Source organism: Mus pahari, chromosome 13 (genome assembly GCF_900095145.1).
Source record: "Mus pahari chromosome 13, PAHARI_EIJ_v1.1, whole genome shotgun sequence".
NCBI lineage: Eukaryota > Metazoa > Chordata > Mammalia > Rodentia > Muridae > Mus > Mus pahari.
Window position 1 is genome coordinate 58,601,653 of NC_034602.1, and position 21,263 is coordinate 58,622,915.

General features: G+C 40.5%; 1 protein-coding gene across 4 annotated transcripts in view; it reads right to left on the bottom strand.

Annotated features, from left to right (window-relative positions):
- Positions 1-4,157: 4,157 nt before the first annotated feature.
- The window catches only part of Atp8a1 (ATPase phospholipid transporting 8A1), a 226,668-nt gene continuing 209,562 nt past the window's right edge, over positions 4,158-21,263 (bottom strand). For all 4 annotated transcript variants that reach the window (XM_021211312.2, XM_021211313.2, XM_029545002.1 and 1 more), the window contains 4 exons: positions 16,354-16,442; positions 15,580-15,672; positions 9,081-9,172; positions 4,158-7,467 (listed from right to left, as the gene is read on the bottom strand). In XM_021211312.2, the coding sequence (XP_021066971.1) occupies positions 7,370-7,467; positions 9,081-9,172; positions 15,580-15,672; positions 16,354-16,442 (372 nt within the window). In that variant the 3' untranslated portion in view covers positions 4,158-7,369. The remainder of the gene's footprint in view (positions 7,468-9,080; positions 9,173-15,579; positions 15,673-16,353; positions 16,443-21,263) is intronic.

Sequence of the window (21,263 nt, forward strand, 5' to 3'; positions counted from 1 at the left end):
GGGGTATAGGGAACTTTTGGGATAGGGGGGGGGGGGGGTGGGGTATAGGGAACTTTTGGGATAGCATTTGAAATGTAAATAAAGAATGTAAATAAAGAAAATGATAAAAAATAAAAAATAAAAATAATAATAAAAAAAAGAAAAGTAGAAGGTAAACATGTCTCAGGACAGGCAAGATAGGAGAGATAAGATTTGTGTCCTGGGAGGTCAGCTTTGCAAGTCTATGTTCTTTATGGCATTAGCCTAGTAGAAGGCCCAAGTTTCTTAGGAAATCAACCCAAAATATTTCTCAGAAAATCCACTGGGAGATTGCTGCATTGCATCTTACATATCCTATAGCATCAGGGGTCCTAATAGATACAAAGCTTGTGCTATGAAAACTGGAAAAGAAACATTAGATGATGCACACTTCCCTCTTTACATGTGAGAAGTGGAAGATACCAGAGGGGAGTTTGGCTTTTGAGCTTTTAGGTCTGGTTAATTTTCTGGTTCTTGATTAGAAGAGTCTTTTGGCTATTTGCCTTCCCCCCACCCCCACCCTGCTGTTTCATTTGTAAGGTGGGAGTGTTAATAGTTGCTTTGGACTGTCTGGGTAAGAAGATCCACTCTCTCAGATCAGCTGCGCTCTAGTGGGACTGTATTCAGGTAGAAATTGATGGTATGTATAGAGGGCAGGAGAGTTATGGGGCAGCATGGACCACTGACTGGGGATGGAGAACAGAACATGATGTATTGATGAATCACGACTTCTTGAGAAGTGGCCAAATTCCTGTTACTGCCCATTATTGCTCCAGCCTGTGGAGTTTTAGGGTTGCCATGAGGCAGTTTTCCAGCACTGTTACAAAATAGGTGAGGTTGAACTTTAGAATATAAAAGGGTTCATTAGCTTTGGGCTCACGGCAAGACAGCATATCAGAGCAGAAACGTGTAAGAAGCAAAGCCTCATCCTTCATGATCCTAGGGGCAAAGCAGGATTGAGGAAGGGCCAGGGTTACCCTCCTTGAGGGCCTGTCTCCAAAGATCTTCCACTAGGCCCCACCTCCCAGTAGTACCACCTATGGACCAAGCCTTTAACACATGGGCCCAACCCACTGCCTGGGCTCTGCATTCATTTTATCATACACTTTAGGAAACAAATCTAACAGAGTAATTTTGCCTTAAAATTTACTATCCATCCCCAAACCAACTGATGGTATTTTGAACTGTCCAAATGGATTGTTTCCTCTTATGTCTTTTTCTGCCTGCTTACTCTTTCTTTCTTTAGTGTGAGGAGTTGCATATCACATTATCAGATTGATTTGAACCCACAGGAAAGAAAAATTCCCTGAGTTAAAAGGCTTCCAAAAATATATACAGTTACAACTGGAAATCTGAGACATTACATTAAGCTGGTATCAATTTACTTTTTAAATTTCATATATGTTTAGGGAAAATACAAATTTATAGGCATGTTGAGTTATGTAAGGGAGCAAAGTGTGAACACATATTTACATATCTGGTTATTTAGAAATTGCAATTAGACCTTCATTATTAGTGAAATTATTCTGACAGACTTCTTGCAATTGCTAACTACCCAGTTTGTACTTAGAGGTAATAAAGACCAAATGTTACAAAGTATTCCATATTTTCCAACATTTTTTTATGAGCTTACTTGTGAAATTATCCTGGTTCGTTAAGACTTTTCTTCATTAGACTGGGGTGGCTATGTTACATCAATGGAAGCTCTGGGTTAGAGGCACCATATGAGCATGAGAAAACAGACTTTAAATGGGGGATGAAGTATTGAATTAGGAGGGTATATTTCAAGTTTGCTGTTGCCTATAGCAACAGTTGAAGGCATCCTAAGTCAAGGTGTCAGTATCAACACACATACACCCCCACACACACACACATACACACACACACATTTAATGGGAAGAGGCAAGTGTGTAATGCAATAGAACTCAGAAAATAGAATTTTCCTCTAGAAACTGTTTTACTGGGCCTTTGCATGAAGACCCACCACAGGTGCTTCAGGAAGTCTGTGGGAGGAAGGACAGGGGCTCCCAATAGCTAAGTAGACATGGAGTTATCAAATCAGATCCCCGTATGCCATGTCCAGTACCTCTGTTATCAAAACCTTGGATTCTAGCAGCTTAGCAAATCCATCTCCATGGAGTGAGCATCTACTACAAGATGCTTGCTTCTGAAAAACTTGGTGCTTATTCCATGTTTCCATGTACTTCCGGTCTATTTTATTATTTTATGGTTACTTCCTTCGAATGTTATTGGTTAAACCTGGCCACCTCTCCCTCCCTCTCTTTAAAGTGGGTTTAGAAAACCTACAAAAATTCATCCAACACAAAAGGACAGAGACCTTTTGTGAACTGTTTACTGACAAGCTCATTTAAAATGCAGAGACATTTCCAGACAATAAAATTGAAACATAGTAACTTCCCCCCAAAATATTTGTGTTAATTATACAAACTACTCTCCTATCAATTTAGGACTAACTTTCTATTTCATTTAGCCAAATTATATTGATTTAAATACAGCTGTAAACAAAATGTTAAGAAGCTATCAGATGGATACAGAATCTCAGACTATAGTTACTGTGGCTTTGAACCTCTGTAAAGCAATATAAGTTTGAAAAGTAGCAGTCAAAACTTCAGCCAGTTCCTTTATGTAATGGTAAAGTTTATTTTATTTTTTTAAATAACAATTAGAGGACAAAATGTTTAAAATTTGCAGTTTAAAACATGCACATTCACAAAAGGCCAATGACACGGAACAGTGCATAGAAATGGATTTTACTCAACATTTGTAACTATTTATAAAACACAGTGCATCAAACATCAAGATACACAAACCTGAGAGAACCACTTTTAAGCACAGATTCGACACTATCCACGCAGCATGCAGTGCCACGATCTTTACAGCCGTTTCGGCGGGAATGGCTTTTCCACGGAGCTGAATGTCTATTTTATTTTTTAAAGCGAACTGCGGCTTTTCATAGCTGCCTTCCAAGGCTGCCTTCTTACTTTTAACTTCATACACTTGCAAAGGCGAGAAAAGAGCCAGAGGGGGCTGCAACCAGCACTCGCTGCATTTATGGCTTCTGGTCTATGCCTGGGAATCTCATCTCCACCAGAGCACACTTACCGATGGAAAGTTGCTGCTAATTCAGAGGGAGCATTCAGGCCAGCTCACCTTTCTTTCTACCTAAGGAAGATTTATTTGCTGAGAAGTTTCGTGAACTTTCTAAAGGAGAGTTCTCTAAGGCAAGCTAAACAGAAGATTCGATTAAATAAAAAAAGATTCAGTTGAATTTGTTGAAACTTGTAAAACAACCCATTTATTTAAAAAAAAGAAAGTCATGTAGAGGACTGATTAATCTGTCCATTAATTCTTCTTAGGTCATGGTAAAGTTTCACAAGACAGAAATAAATATAAGGATTTACACAAAAGCCATGCATTTGCTCCAATCACCTTAAATACTAATTCATGCAAACCATAAACCTATCAAAAACAAAACAAACACACACACACACCAAAAACCTCAAACAGCTGCTTTCCTACAAAAAATAAATCAATATGAAACACAGAGGCATCTATCTCCTTTTCTTAAAATTGAATTGACATTCCACTTTAATAACTGTTGAAGGTTAATTAAAACACAGCAAAGTATAACTAAGTTTCACAAGTTGTTTTATTTTAATGTGAGAAAAATCAGACTATGTTTAAGAAACAGTCCAGAAATACTCACAATTACAAAGCATTTATGAGGCACGGCACCACATGGTGTTATTGTAAGCAACGGACAGAAGGGATCCCACAGACTTGCTCACCATGGTGTGAATGGGTGGGGCATTTCCTTGATAAATTTTGTAGCTTAATTATTAGACTAAAGATTTATTTCATTAAACAAGTTTTAAGACCAGGAACCATCAAAAAAACCAAGTGTGTGATGTACAGGTAGCTTTATAATAGTTACACACTGGTTAAAAAGGATGCCAACCAGCTGGGTATGGTGGCGCACGCCTTTAATCCCAGCACTTGGGAGGCAGAGGCAGGTGGATTTCTGAGTTCGAGGCCAGCCTGGTCTACAGAGTGAGTTCCAGGACATCCAGGGCTATACTGAGAAACCCTGTCTCAGAGGGAAAAGAAAGAAAGAAAGAAAGAAAGAAAGAAAGAAAGAAAGAAAGAAAGAAAGAAAGAAAGAAAGAAAGAAAGAAAGAAAGAAAAGAAAGGACTCCACCCATTGCCTTCTCACTAGCATTCGTTTTCTGAAAGGGCAGCTTTCAATCACAGGTTATGAGTGTGGCACTGAGTATAGAACAGACTAACCTATTGTGAACGTCACACCAGCTATCTGGGATACTGAACTGAAAAATTAAAATAGATCATCAAATGCTGAGACAACACGCTGATTATTTACAGAATCCACTTTGCCTGATGGAAAGGACAATGACTCATGGACTCTCTTTAATGACAACATAGTCCGTGGCTCCCTTATTTGGCAGTACCCCTTCACCTGCCAGGGTGTGAGAGAGCAATCCAGCAAGTTCTGCTGCTGTCGCCCAGGGAGCACTGAGTGGAGTACCAGCCAAGAGGCACATTTACCATGTTCCCGAGAACACTGGTTTCCTGCTAGTACCTTCACTTAATGCTAATAGAGCATCTTTTAGGTGTGAGACAGCAGTGAATTGTTAGGTGTATATCTAACACACAGAAAGTCTATGCCCTCCACTACTGTGTGAAATCCCAACCTAACATCAATGATTCACCTCCCAGCTTTTCAACGCTAAAGGAATGAGGATTTTCTGGATTGTAAACGTTACAAAGCAGTCATGTCAGCATTTACCAGAGTCCCCTATAGGGGACTTTTAAATTGGAGTTCTGTGTTGTTTATTTCAGAAAACATAGGCTTAAAGTCACTTTGACTGCACCCATTCAAATCCATGGCAAAACCATGTGCCCTTTACCCAGCTGACAAAGGCTAGAAACTCGAGAGGATTAAGTTTCTGTAAACTCACTGCAATAGCAAGTCTCTATTTCAAGTTTTACCCAAATGGCCACTCCCTGTGCTCTCCCCAACTTAAGAACAGAGAGACCAAATTAACGCCTGTCATTTAAACACAGGATCCAGGGACAAAAGGCATAGAGTCTCGTTTTCAGGGTATGTTGTGTAACTGAGTATGCTCACATGGAAGAGTTCCATCAGAAGAATTTATGAATCAGGATAAAAAGATGACTTTAGATTTCCAGGCATAGGTCAGAAGATTCCATTCTCCTTGACAATGTTCTGATGTGAGGAATCTGGAGACAGATACCTCTGATAGCTGGACCAAGGGAAGCAAGCCTTTCTTGGATAGCCAGTCATTTTGGGGGGGGGGTATGACCTCAATGGTTACCCCTAGGAGGCTGAGGAGAACCCACTCTCCAGATTCAGCTGGTGGACAGCTAAGCCTGCATCTGGAAGGTCAGCTTAGATTCTATGGGTGTGGCTCTGCTAGATGCTTGGATTCTCCTGTCGGCTGATCTAAGCTCCAAACGGGATCCTTTGAGATGTGAAGTGTGTCCACTCTGCCCCCTTTCCAATGACGTGAATTTTTAGAACCCCCTTTTCTTTGCAGGGAATGTGGAGACACGCTGGAATCTAGCTACAGCTTTAGAGAAGGAAGACACACAGTCTAATTTTAAATTCAGACCAAGAAAGCGGGGGGCGGGGGGGTGACAATGAAATGATTTAATGGGATAATATGGAGAAAACCCCCTTCTCAAAGCTAGTCCTTGCACACATTTAAAGGTCTATTTTGCTGGTAATCCACAAAAAGGCAGACAGGCTTTTGAATGGAAGGCAGAAGAGTTTGTTGTTTCCATCTCTGAAGTGTATCTGAAAACTAGAACTCCCTTTTTTTTTTTTTTTTATCTTTTAAGATGAAAAAAATACCATAAAAACTGTAGAAAACTGGGTGTGGTTTTTAAACAGCCCCTTCACCATTTACTGTTGGTAGCAAAATAGGCTTTTTTTTTTTTTTTTTCAGGAGAATTCATGGAGATGGCGAACTAATCAGAGAACACATATTCGAAAAAAACCTATCAGTGAACCCTACTTATGGTAAGTAGTCATTGACTGTGAGGCGTTAGGTCAGAGTAAAATAGGTTATTTCCTTAAAATGAGGGAATTGTGCCACTTATCTCTCTCGTGTCGATAAGCAGTGTTGTGACTCAGTTTGGGAGTTGTCGGCTGAGTGAACTGTGAAATAATTTTCAGGCTTAAGCATACGGGTAGTCGCCATGAGACCAACTGTGCTACACATATCATCGCCAGTGGGAGCGCACAGTGAAGAACAAACAGCACGGGACAAAAGCTGAGCCTATGTACATGACAAAAAGCCCATGCACTATCTCACAGATTATCCCAAAGGTCTTTGGAAATCCCACATAAATATGTAAGGGTAATTTCCTTAGGAGGGGAAAAACTGAAGACGCAGCGGCGTAGTCACTCAATACACAGCAGAAGCCAGATTTTTTTTTTTAAAGGAACATCTAAAGGAGTCTAAAATTCATCAGAAATGACAAACAGTACAATTAAAATAGAAAAAAGAGTCAGCGTCATAACGACAGTCACACAGACACACATCCCTCCGACTGGAACAAATAAAAGAAGACAAACGACAGAGAAGCAGTTGTAAGGCCGAAGGTGCGACATCACAGATTTTAGTAGCAAACGCCTGGAAATGCTCAAAATTTTAAGTCACGCTCATGTTTGAAAAGTCAAGCATGCAGATGGTACGGAGGTACCATGAAAAAAAACTTTCTTTTAGATTTCTGGGCAGATGACTACTGAATGAGAAACACACACACTGAACGTCTTTGGCAAACACTTAGCAAGACACTCTTTGACACAAACACGTACTAATGCCTTGTTTAGAAGTGCTCAGTAGTGTGAGCTGTCTTATTTCAGTATATCCCGATAGTCTGGATATAGAGAGTCCTCCCCTTAACATCATTTCTGAGTTGTTGTTTCTTTTAAATGGTTGACTAACTGGTGGTTGAGGCAATGAACAATAGTTACAGCCCCAGAGGGACGGCTTGTGAACACTGACCTGTCCCCATTTTGAGAAAGCACTCTGGCAAGATACAAGGTAATTTCCAATATCGGTTTACAAAGCCTTAGCAGGTACTTGAGGATATCCAAGGACAATGGTATTACAGTAGTCACATAGCGCTATGTCCTTGAAATTCATCTGTGAGATGAGCTCAGATCCACTTTTTCTCCCCATGGACCAGACTGGAATTGGTCAGCAGGTTGCAGTGATGACCTTAGACTGTGATGGCTCTCCTCAGAGATACGGCGGGGGGGCCGGTGGCTTAGGCCTACCAATCACCACTCATCAGGCCTCTGTTTCGTGGTATCATAGGCTCTGATGACTTCAGACTGTGAGACGATGCCGTTTTCATCTTGAGAGAAAGCATAGCCATCTGTAAACAATGAAAGAGCGGACACCAGTTAGTGAACTCACTGGAAATTACTATCTGTTACAGTGTGCCACCATCTGCTGGGGCATTCGCATTTAACATCTGGAAGAGACACAAGTTCAGCAGCCAAAAGGAGGAGCAGAAGGACCAGCGGCTGCCAGTGTGGATCCTCTGAATTCTGCTTCCTATAACACTAGGCTGAAGCTGGCTAATCTCCCTTGGGTCTCAGGGACACATAGCAAGCAAGCCCATTTCCTTCAGGTCTGCTTTCTTGTGACTAGAAGGGCTCAGAGTCTGAACATGGCACTGGATACATTTTTAGGCAAGTGCCAAGGGAGTGAGAAGGTTGGAGGAGGTGCACAGAGGGATGTCTTAATTAGCTCGATTAAATCATTCTACCATGAGCACACACATGAAAATACCACCCTACTCTCTATAAATAGATACATGATCATTTGTTATTCTCTATAAGTAGTTACATGACTATTTGTTATTCTGTATAGTTACATGATTATCTGTTATTCTCTATAAATAGATACATGATTATTTGCTATTCTCTATAAATAGACACATGATTATTTGTTTTTGTCATTATATCTCACCCCATGGTTTTATTTTTTTTTTTTTTTTTTTTTTTTTTTTTTTTTTCTTCCAGACAGGGTTTCTCTGTGTAGCCCTGGCTGTCCTGGAACTCACTCTGTAGACCAGGCTGGCCTTGAACTCAGAAATCCGCCTGCCTCTGCCTCCCGAGTGCTGGGATTAAAGGCGTGCGCCACCACGCCCGGCCCACATGATTATTTGTTATTCTCTATAAACAGACACATGATCATTTGTTAACTAATAGCACTGAGTGGGAAAGGAAAAGAACACACTCTTCCGGTGGTAGAAGAGAGGCCTGTTTTCTTATGGGGCATTCTCTTTGCCTCCTGGTGCGTGCACACACACACATGTCGCTGATGTTTTATATATAGTCAGAGGGGGTGTGGGGATAGGAGATGACCCCCTAGGGGGAATCACATCTTTGGAAAAGGCCCCTTGATATATAAAGTCCAAAAGCACTAAAACATGGGCATATATAAAGGAAAATAAATTACATGTAGAAACACAAAATAAAAGATATATTACTGACACCAATAAATTTACTATAGGGCTGTATATATTATGTTCTCTTTCAGGTCCTTGAAATGTTAAGAGGGTGAGATACCTAATAACTTCTTCCAACTCTAAATATGCATAAATATTTTTGAAGGGGAAAATATATGTTTCTTTGCATTGCATGAAAGTTGAAAAGACTCTGGCAGAGTTATTCAAGTAGGAAAGATAACAACAGAGGCAGCTTTTAAGAGTTAAGATTTATCTTACTGTTCCTTTTTAAGATTTAAGGCTCCAAGGAATGTAAAGACAGCAGCATTTTAAAATTCGTTATTAACTGGGAGGTGGTGTTGCCCTTGGGTTTGTTAACCAACCATTTGTGTTTATATATCATGTTGCAAAAATTTTAAATCATGAATTTTAAATAGTTATGCAAATGTGGTGCAAATCGAACACACAGCTCTGCTGCATGTCGGGATCCACAGAACACAGTGAGTTCATGTAATCCAAATTCCAATACTCACGGAGCAGGTTCTGTTGCAGGGACTCGGAGCGGTACAGATTCACGTGGTTCTTCTTAAAGACATTCTTGAGCAGCTGTGCCCTCTCTGTGAGGCTGTGGAGCAGGTACAAAAGTGTGAGACACACTGTCAGCTCCGGGAGCCCCATCTCCTTGGGACTACCAGCAGAGCTAGACAGAGCAAAAGCCCAAGAAACTGCAGTATGGACTTCTTCTTTTTTTATTTTCTTTCCCCAGATAGTAAATGAGATCTTAAGTGTTTATAGACACTTCTGAAGCCATTTTCCCCATGACAATCTAGGAAAAATAAGGTTTCTGTACCCAGCATCATTATATGAAAATCAAACGGATACAGAATCTGCTTAATACAAGTACTACAATGTTGCCAAATCACCTACAATCTTGACTGACTCACTGTATGTATTGTAAGTACAGACCTTTTAGAGTTTAAAAGCAGCTATCTTAGCCATACTGTATCTTGCTCATACTCTGATGTACTCTGATATAAAATGACAGTTTTAGTTATACTAAAGAAATGAAAAAAAAAAAAATACAAAGGGCAAAAATCTTAATCCTTTCTAATTAGAAAAAAATCCATTATCACTCCAATATGGTATAAAGTATGCCAATTTCATTTAAAAATACAAATTGTTTTTTGTTTTTGTTTTTTTAAGAAAATAATTAAGTTAGATAATGCATCCAGAAAACAAAAATCCATAAATGCTTACTTAGCCTGGCCTCCACAGAGAGGTCCACAGAATTGACCACCCTTTCTTCTGCCACATGCAGTGCAGTGACTCATAGCAGGAATCTAAACATTTGTTGGATAAAAGAGTCAGAGCAACTCGGACATAAGTTCACATGCCTCCTCCACCTTACTAATTACGCCGTTTCTCTCGTGGCTGATTTATTCTCTCTGATAGCAAGGAGCGGTCAGCATAGGTGGAACGGAGGTGTCTGTGTGAGCTCAAGTGACGGCCTACTAAAGTATGCTTTAACAACTGGAAGTGCATCAGCTGAAAAAAAACCCCATCTTGTTCTTCTCCTCACTCTACAAGCTTTAGTTAAGCTGCTGTAAATTATGTCAGTTCTGTGTTTTGCCATCTTTTCTGAAAGCCAGAAATGGAATTATCTTTATCATATACACATACATAAAAAACATCTTCCCCATTGTAGAGATGAATTACACAGACATTTAGGCAAAAATTGAAGGGAACTGTTTAGAAATGTTGACATTTGTATTAATCTCTCTCACATAGTTTTTGAAGCCCAGGGATGCTAACTAGGACTTACGAGTCATAGTTTATTGTCACTGGGAATTAGCTCCATTAAAAAAAGAAAATGAATTCATGGAAAAGTCAATGCAGTTAGTTGTAAACCATTTCTGCCACACACAAAGGGAAAGGGTCATCTTCAACGAGTTTCTTTCCCTTTCCTCCTTCTCTTTAAATGATCTATGTTACAGCTCTGAGACACTAAGGGAACTAAAATGGGTGACTCCTTCGGGGAGTTTGTGAGTTCGGGCATTCAGCATGGGGCAATCTGAGGATCTCAAAGGAATATTCTGGCAGTTTCTCCGCCAAATTCTTTTTTCTAGGTTTCAGGGTGACCTTCCAATATTTGAAGAAGTCTAGGGATGGACTTTATCCTCTATAATTCAGCAATTGAAATACAAAACATACTGCTTTCTTCTGCTGTCTATCGATCCATCATCTATCTATCTATCTATCTATCTATCTATCTATCTATCTATCTATCTATCTATCTATCTATCTATCTATCTATCAGCACTGAGACCTTCTTGGGAAAGAAGCACAGCCATTAGGAAAGAGCATAGACCTTGAAGTCTGTTTTTGACTCGATTCTGAGTCTGCTACTTGTTAGCTGGGTCACAGTAGACAAACCTTCCTTGGTCATTTCACTTATAATGGGAGGACAATACATAACTCTCTGGCACACAGGGAAGGTTTAGCCACTTGTCAACAAAGTGATTGACACTTAGGAAGCAGTCAACAAGTGCTGGTCCCTCCCACCCGTGTCTCCCAGACCCCAGGGATTTTATTAGAAAAGGTACTTTGTAAGGATTTTTCTTCTTTTCTTTCCTTTTTTTCTTCTTTTGATGCCCCGTTTGTGCTTAACCTTGACTTGGTGTGAGAGAGCTACTGCTGCACATGGATTTTAATTCCTGATGCTCTCATTCCACCTCATGCTGAGAAAACAAGTACAGTTTTTGTTGCCCTGTTCTTTCCTTGGTGACTCTGTGTTTTCTGCTTTCGTTCTCAGGCAGCAGAGTCCCCACTTCAGAATATAAACGCCTTATCTGTAGCAGGGTGCTTCATAAATTAGAAGTGATGGTGAGCTGGATATCTCTGTTTCTATCCTATCCTTAGGAAAGCATTTATCATTTCAAAATTGATGTACTTTTATATCATCCACATTTATGGAGACTAAGAATACTACTGGGTCCCATTATAGTATGTGGATAACATTTCCATTATAGTATGTGGATAACATATTAAATGAGTATAGTAAAAGTTTAGGGTTTATGTTGTTGGATAGCTTTACTCAGTGTGACAGAAGAGAGAAAGAGAAGGAACAAGGTCTAGCCTCACTAAAACCACATCTATTATAATTCTTAGGGTGCAGTTTCAGTCTTGTAGGGCCTTTCATTTACATACCAAGATATGCAAATTCCAAGTCTGTTTAATGCAATCACAACAGTAACTATCAGTTAAACATTGTTGCTTTATTTCTAAGTCATGGCAATCATTTAACTTAGGTATTTGCTGGAAGTGAATGAAAAGACACTGTGTTAAACTATAATATTTCTTCTAGAAACACAGAAATATGTTACGGTTGGTAAAACTCATATACAGTCAAAGAATGTTTTATTTTAAAGGAATTTTGGTCGCTTCTGAAGGACAGTGAAATGGTTTGGTGAGCTGGTTAGTTTTTATTAACTTGACTTAAACCTATGCAAGAAGAGGGAATGTGAACCGAGGAACTGCCTCTGTGAAGCTGGTCTGTGGGCAACTGGGGGGGGGGGGTGTTTTCTTGATTGTTAATTAATGTGGGAGGGCTCAGCCTGCTGTGGGCAATAGGCCTGAGCTGGTGTCACAGCACCCAGAGCTGGTGGGCCTTGACTCTGTAAAAGAGTAGCTGACCAGAGAAAGGAAGCCAGTAAGTAACATTCCTCCATATTTTCTGCCTTCAGTTCCAGCCCTGTTTTCCGTGGATGATGGTAACTTGCAAGCTGAGACAAATCCTTTCCTCTACAAGTAAACACACATCTAGTCATGTAAGGGTTAATATGCAGCAAGGTGAGATAGCAGTGCTGCTGAAAGAATGAGCCACAACCCCAATGGGCCTAATCTCTGCCTAGGGGGAAGTAATACTCCATCCCCTTTCGCCGTAGTGTGGGTATTCTGAAGGAAAGCCTTTACAAAAACATGTTGCAAAAATTAGTGTGTGCATATATGTACATGCGTGTTGTGCTGTATTTTTGGCGAGGGTTATTCACTAGTGTAGTTGTCTACACGTGTGCATGAACACGTGGAAGGATGGATGGTGTGTCTGTTTTTGATCATCCTCTACCTTTAATTTTTGAGACAGGATCTTGTCAGTCAACCGGAAGCTCACCGATTGGCAAGTGTCTGGCTCAACAGGTGAGCTTTGGGAATCTGCCAGTCTCTTGGCCTCACAGCCAGAGTTTACAGGCATGCTCTGCCATGCCTGGCTTTTAATGTGATCTGAACCTAGGCGCTAAAGATTCCATTGAACTATACCGACAATCCATCTTAGCCCCAGAACAGCTTTTCTATATGGTATTTGCCACAGAGTATGTCCTGCCATAGTGACATAAATACCAGAGGAAAAACCGGAAGATATAATTTCGTTAGTTCTAGAGTGATGCCAAAATTGCTTTCCATTAAGAAACAACACTAAGAAGCTGGGAGCGAGTCTCATCGCGTTCCTCCGTGAACGAATCATCTGTCGTATGCTGAGACCATGCGACAAACAGTGGGAAAGTTGGTGAAGCCTGACCCAAAGACCCCGCGCTCAGATTAGCTGCCTCTGCTGGCGAACGGCCACAGCCGACTATCCAACTGTGCGTCTCATTACCATTATTTACCTGTACACCATAAGATACACATTACACATACTCCAGTGATAGCCAACAAGGCCACAGTCTCTCCACAATCCCTCATCATCCCCTGCCCCCCAATATCTTGTTTGAGTGTATGCCTACTCAAACACTGTGAGGGACCTGAGGTCATCAGGGGCCCTGCTGTGTCACTTCCCACCTTATTCTTTACAGACAGGTTCTATAACTAAATTTGGAAATAGGCTGACTTTAGTAAGCTCCAACAATCCTCCAGCCTCCACCCCTCCCACGGGCAGGGGTTGCAGGCACGGGTGAGCACACCCAGCTTTTTACATGGTGCTGGAGACTTTCCCCTGGCCCTAACGCTTGGACAGCAAATGCTTTTCTCCACTAAGCTGTCTTCCAGCTCTGGCCTCTGGTTTTTGAATTCACACTCAGTTTGTTATGGCTGCCTGATAAACGGCTAGGTTAGCAGGACCGCTTTCCTGTCCTGTTGCTGTCTCCTGCAGCTCCTTCTGCTTTGCCCCTCCTTGAGCTGCTTTTTTAGCAGGAAGCCACCATGCTCTCTTTGATCACCAGTGAGCAGCAAGAACTGAGGTATGTGTTGGACCAGGGCTTGCTTGGCTTGTAGTAGTTAGTCAATTTACCTAACTCATTCCCGGAGGAAAGTGGTCAAAAGGGTGTGGCAGAGCCCCTGGGATTGGATTTATTGATGGCCGGGAGCTGCCATGTGGGTCCTGGGCACCCAAAGCAGGTCCTGTGCAAGAGTGACAACTGCTCTTAACCCCAAGCCCTCTTTGCAGCCCTCACTGGTTTACTTTCTATTTAGTGGAAGGGGCTACACACATTACTGACTCAGGATGGTTAGGGTCTGGAGATCATCCTATCAGTCCTAGTGGACCAAGTCAGTAAATGGGTAAATGACAAGGAGGGGCAAATGCAGGCCATGGCAATATACTTGCAAAGGAGAAAAGACAGGAACAGTATCATCAGTGACCTTTCTCTCCTATTTTTTACTTTATTTAGTTTCATGAGCTACAATGTTTCCTTACCCTTTGTATCACTGAAAGAGAGAAAACAGAGACAGAAGGAATGTAGGTCCCAGGCCACAGCAAAGGTGCTTTTGTATGAGGAACCCTGTGATGCTGAATTATTCTTTGGAGCAGGACTTCTTCAATCAACTGGCCTAGGTTCAAGACTGACAATTTTAGGGACCCAATCTCTCCGAGCCCCCGTGTTTTCAACTGGACAGGACCTGTTTACATTGCGCTGCTGTAGGGGTTCAGTGGGTCCCTGTATACAGACCACATTGAGGAGCTGAGGTGACCAGGTATACTGGAGATATGCTGGGGCCATTATGTTCAAAACAAAGCTACACATACTTGCAAAGGAGAAAAGAAAGTAGTGTCACATGGGGTGCTCTGAACCAATGAGAGGCTGTAAGGCTTGGAGGCCAGGGCCTCAGCTTCAGCTCCCAGTTTGTCAAACTGAATAAAAAAACGCTGACGCAAGACTCAGGTGACTTACTGCTTGATAAAAAAGTGTTTCCTATGGATTTTAGACAAAGCCTCTAGGCTGGCTAGCAGGATGAGAGGAAAATGAAGGGACTCCCCAGTGCTAGCTGCGTGGTTATGTCTTACTCGAGATTGCTTTTGATTTTTGATTTTCTTTTAACAATGTTTTGTGCACTTAGTGGATTCATCTGTCATCTAGCCTTGTGGTTTTGGAGGATGTGGAGGTAAGGAAAAAAGCCTGGAAAGTGGACCTCACACTTTGGCTGATCTGGGTCTAGGCTGGTTCCTAAGAACACACTAAGCTGAAAGCACAAACCGTAATTCTGATTGCAAACCTTTAAAAATTATTAATACTGTTTTGAGATAAAAAATCTTTTCCTTTAAAACATTTGTTATAAAACAACAAACACTTGACACTATGCTTCATATTTTTTAGTCTCTCTTTCAGTTCTTTATTTTGTCTTTAGAGACAAGGTCTTAATAGGTAACTGAGGTTGGCCTGAAATTTCTCATGCAGCCAAGGCTGGCCTCAAACTTATGAATACTTGCCTCAGTCACCTAAGTGCTGTGACTAAAGGTTGGTTTCTCCTTGTTTCCATTGTTTCACTTAAGCATTATAGCCACTTTAAAGTAGGCACGTAGGTCCCATTTTATTGATGAAAAAAATTGAGGCTCAGTTTATTAAGAACTTGTCTAAGACAACAGATTATTTAATGCTAAATCTGTCTTGAGCCCATATACCTCTCTGATTCCAAAATCTGTCAACAATACCACCAATCCCAAGTCAGATGATAAATGCCAGTTATATGGCTTATTTCCCACTACCGGTAAGAACAAAAATGTAAGATTCTCTTTTGAAAGAACATGTTCCATTTGCCTTTTACCTTTTCCCAAGAACGACTGCACCCGGGTCTTGAGACTTCGCCTCAAGCTCCTGAACTTCATCCACTAAGGTTTTAAAGGCCGTCCTCTTGATGCTGTGGGGAGAAAAGGATTTGCATGGAAACTCTTCTAGGAGTACAAGGATGCGGACATGTGGCTTACTGTCACGCCGCAGTTGGCAAGCAGGGCCTTAACAAGGAACAAGGAGAGCTTTCACAAATCTTAAAAAGCTAGGGCCCTTCTATTTAGCAATACAGGGACAACAGTCTTAACAAATAACTGAGATTTTATAATACTAAAATAGCTACTGAATAAACATATCATTAACTTTAATAACTATGTTACAAGAAAACATCATTTTAAAACATAACTATTGAGAAAAATTGCAAAGTTTTTGTTGCCTTTATATTTTATATATATTTAGAACCAGGGAAGCAAGGATTTTCTTTTCACAACACCTAAGAGACATGTTTGGAGGTAAAAATCTTTTCCTTTCTACTTTGAGGTTTTGCAAGTGATTTCTAAAGAACAGATATTTTCCGAGGATGAAATTTTTTCCAGTCCAATCAAGGCGCCTCTCTTTGATGTCACCTGAATGCACCCACTTTATTTCTCATTTTGCTTTTTAAACTAATTTAGTTTTCTCATTCTTGAATCATGCCTTCCTTCTTTAAAATTGGTAAATACCACTGGCATCTATTTTGTACAGTTTACATGTTTGGGAAACACAGAGCCCCGAGGCGTGATGTGTATTTAGCCAAAGATCACATACTCACACTTTGTACAGCACATCCAGAAGCAAGGACGCCACAGGGATGGAGAGCAAACCCACCCAGAAGACTCCAGAGCTGAAGAGCATAGCTGCCTGCGGACATAATCACAGATAGTTGATACTTCCACAGAGCCAAGGCATACACCAGTCACACTTAGTCTCTTAGCTTAATTTAAGTCAGGTAGCTTAAATAGCATTTTATAAGGGGAAAGACCATACTCTGAATTCAAACTCTTAAGATGTTTGTAATTAAAAGCCATATTTGTCATGACATGCCTTTATGCACCTTTTCCCTTTCAAGTAGCTGATGGAGAAGGTTTAATCATGCATCAAATCTTTTCATATATATGTGTGTGTATATATATGTATATACGGATTTTAAAAATTATTGTGCTTAATGACATGAAATGTAAATTTTGACCTTTTCCAATAGAGCATCATCAATCTTTCTGAAGAAATCCAATATACTCTTGATTTAAATGAAATCAAATGGCATATAAGATAATTCATATTTAGAAACAAAATTTACCAATTCTGATGCATGAAAATTAACTTTATACTTATCACACTGCAAGCCATTAAAAATCATCCAGACATATTATGACAATGGTGCAATCAAATTAAGATATCTATGAAAGTTAATGACTTGATTATTTGGGCATGTGCATAGACAGAATGTTATTTTGGCTCAATGATTTATATAAATTTTATCAGTGTATATCTATTATTGCTAAAGTCAACCCAAATATCTAGTATGTAAAACTCAAATAAAGGTATACTAAAATTAACTTTAATTATCTCATCGTATTAAATCTTAAATTGTGTACCAGAGCCTGTCAGACTATGAACAAAAATTGTTCTATGATTTAAAAGTAATAAATTCTATTAGTTGTTTGTGATTAAAATTAAATAGCATCATTACAAAGTTAGATTACCCAGAGTTTAAAAAGAACTGATTTGCACAATAAGAGACATATTTTGGTTTTACTTCTGTGAGTTGATTTGCTTCTCAAGGGCAGGCCTACAGTACTCGTTCTGTCTGTAAATGAACTATTATATTACAATACAAAGTTGTCAACTAACACATGCACACCTGCCTCCTGCTACAAATCATACAAGAAGGGTTGGGTTTTTTTTGTTGTTGTTGTTTTTTAAACCTGAATTCAGGAATTAAAATGATCTAGCATTTAATTCTACATACAGTAACAATTACTCATCGCCCTAGTGAGTCAATCCTCATCAAGTAGGAAGATAATTTTAAATTATGACTTGGGCCTCCTTTTCATTTTGACCCTCAAAGGGGTACTCCCATTTTCTCTACACGAATGCAGGCTACTGATATGGGCTGTCACTCAAGGATGCTAAGGTTCCCCCTGCCCCTGTAATATGGGGCTGATATCTCTGCCCATTTAAAATAAAAACATGCCATCAGTAAAAATCTCTGAAAATAAAATCTGTTTGCATGGGTTCTGAAGAACAGCATGCGTATTCTAGACATCAACTAGTAAAAAATATGCCCATAAAAGTCACTTTATTTAATAAGCAAAACATGATCTGGGACACGTTTGTTGACATCCTCAATAGTGAAAACCAACAGTAACTGTGTAACAGGAAATGTCTATCACCTCCGGGCCTTTGTTTCCATTCAAGGAAGCTTTCTAGGAAGGTAACAGCTATTAGAAAACAAAACAAAACAAAACCCTAAACAAAACAAAAACCCTTTCATATCTTTTGCTTCCTGGGGAAAAGGGTAAGATGAGATGCTAAGTCATAGAAGCGAAAACACCTTTGCCTGGCTTACATATTTTAATGTTGGGAGCAAGAGAAGAAAAGACTTCTTGCTTTGGCCACTGTGTATTAACCTCAAATTAAAGTCTCTGCAGAGAAGAAAAACTGGGATCCCGTGGGCTGCTAATTCTGACCATTGTCATGCTAATGACAGTGGGGGGGGGTAACTACAGCCGCTATTCAGCTACCGGTCTTTGGCTTTACAAATGAACAACTTGAATTGAAGGGGGGGTGAAGACTTTTTCTGAGTCATATCTGAAAGCCTGTCAGATTTTTTTTTTCTTTTTCTTTTGCAGCGTTAATCCAAACCTAAAAGATTTAAAGCCGACGTCCCCATTTAAGACAGAGTCTCTTTGTATTTTTTTGGATGAAGAGGAGGGGGGAAAAATGAAATCCCACAGAGGTATTTCCTTCCTTTCTGTACAAGAAGGCTGCCCTCCCTCTGTGGAAGCCAGTTTGTCTAACTTTTCACATTTCCCCACTTGCAGGCAGGTCAGCTGGGAAAAGCCAAGCCCTGTGCAGACAATGGCGCTTATGGGAGCGTCTGTCCCGGCTTGGTCTGGGGCTTCCCCTTAGAGCAGTTTGAACGTGGGAGATTGGGGGGCAGTGCCAAGTGTCCCTTGTCCTCTTCCAGGTCTTGTGAAACCAAATGGAATTTGTCACAAAAGCGGAGGGGCTTGAGAAGGGGGGATCTAAGGGCTTTGGGTCTTGTGGATGGTACACAGCTTGCCGGCACGGGGAACAAGTAACTGCTTATCTCTGCAGAGGCCCCAGGTGGGAGCCCTAGCGCTTCAAAATAAACTAGGGCTAACTCTAATGGAGAATGGGGAAGCACTCATATTTTCACATAAACTTGCAGAAGAGTACTTGAAAAAAACATCAGCTTATTGTGCAAGTAGCCAGTGGAGGTGCAGTTCCCTGACCCACTGTGGGGGAACACCAGCCTTTCCATACCAGAGAGATGATGTTCTTCACAATTTGCTTGCCCAAGGTCAGCCTTGCAGAATGGAGAGAACTCCGTTCTGACTGTGGGTAAGACCTCTGGCTGCACACTTCTTGTCTGCCTCAGACTTTTGTCACTAGGCAGGTTGGGAAGGCACGCTTACCTACCCTGACTCTCCACTACATACAGACGGCTCTCAAAAGAAAAGTATGCTTCCAATGCACTCCAAATTATAAATACATTCAATGAACTTGCCTTATACCTTAGTTCAATAAAATCTTCTGCAAGAGCCTTAAGTCAGAAGGCATTAGTCTAATATTTTTCTCCATGCGTATGAACAATTCAAAAATCTTTGACTCTGTATTGTTTATAAATAAAAGTTTGGGGTGCTTATGGCTTTGTTGAAAAAAAAAGAAAAAGAAAAAGAAAAAGAAAAAAAAGAAAAGCTGCTTGAGAGCCCTTGTACCCGAGCCAGAGCGGGTCTGGTGCCCACAGCCTCTGACTTGGTCTGCCGGTGCCCATGGCTGACACCAAGACTCCATGGAGAGGACCTTTGCAGTCTGCCTCCTCAGCTATCAAGTGTAAGGTTTAAGAACCAAACCCCACAGTGCAACATGGCTGCATTCATTATTAGTGACGCCTTCCCCTATCTTTATCTTAATTTTTGGAATTCTTTTGCGGGCTCTCATCCCCTGTTCTTTCTAGCAATCTGTCCCAGGAGCTTTAAGGAAGGGAGGTTTTTCTCTTATCAAGTTAAGTGCAAATCAGTTCATAAATTTTATGGTTTTGGTTGCTTTATACATATATATGTTTGTCTTACGCAATATTTTCCAACGCCAACATACAGCACGGGTCAACTAAAATTAATAGTTTCAGGCTTATAGATTTGCTAACAGGAGGGGGCTTGGCTAAGTATACCAGTCTTACATAAATTTGCCCACAAGAAATGGAGAAAATAGAAATTATTATATATTAATTTTATAGAGAAATTAAGAAAACAGTGCTATAAAACTTGGTGACTTTCTCTCTCTCTCTCTCTCTCTCTCTCTCTCTCTCTCTCTCTCTCTCTCTCTCTCTCCCCCTCCCTCCCTCACTCCCTCCCTCCCTTCCCTTCTTTCTTTATTTTTCAAAGAAAAGGTTTTTGCCATGTGGCCCAGGCTGGCTTTAAACTTGAAAATGAACTATCTGCTTCTGCCTCCTGAGCACAAGTGTTACAGACATATGGTACCATGCCTGGCTTAAATCTTGGGCAGACAGGTTCTTCTTTCCTCCCTCCCTCCTTCTCTTTCTTTGTTCTTTTGTCTCATTCCTTTTTTTTTTTTTTTTTTTTTTTTGTAAGGGAAAATAATACAAATCCAAAGGAGCTACAAGTTGGTGTTAGAAACAGTTGACAATATGAAAACTCCCAAGAAACAGGCCTGGGGAATATTCCTCAGTGGATAAACCATTCATGTAATGTGTGGGAGGCCTAGGTTCAATCCACAGCACTCCAACAAAATCAAAAGAATAAAACAACAAACCCAAGAAGTGATATTGTTTAGATAAGGCTTTACACAAGGGTTTCTCTATTTCTATATTTAAAAATAGTGAGCGGAAAAAAAAATCTCCATAAAGAATAGATGCACATAACTTCTACATGTTCAAGGGAAGTGAGTGAAAGGTAAAGCATGCTTGGGGTGAGTCTCAAATGCATGCGATTCTGTGCTGGTCTCTGATCATAAGGAGAGTCCACCCATCTTCCTCTGAGTAGATTGCAATAGACAGGCAAGACCAGGACTTGTGTTCTTAAAAGCTGTAGCAAGTTATCAGTGATAGCTTTTCTCCACAGTTCAACAACAACAACAACAACAACAACTTAACACTCTAAATTAAGTCAAATTTAAAAACATGCACCATCACAGTTGTGGGGTGTGGAGAACTACGGTGTTATAGACACTTGTGATAATTCATAGATCCCTCTGGAACGTAATAGCCTTTGGGAAGAGACGCCAGCACAATAAGTCATTCCTGTTAACTTGATAATTTAGTTTCTGCACATGTCAAATTCCACCCAGCTTCTCTGTATCAGGAATACATCTTGTGATCATCAGTCCTACAAGGCCCCAGGGACCCAGGGCTGGTGAAGTGACCACAGGCTCTCAGACAAGTGTATGGCAGCTTAAGCAAGGCGTGGAGAAGAGCCC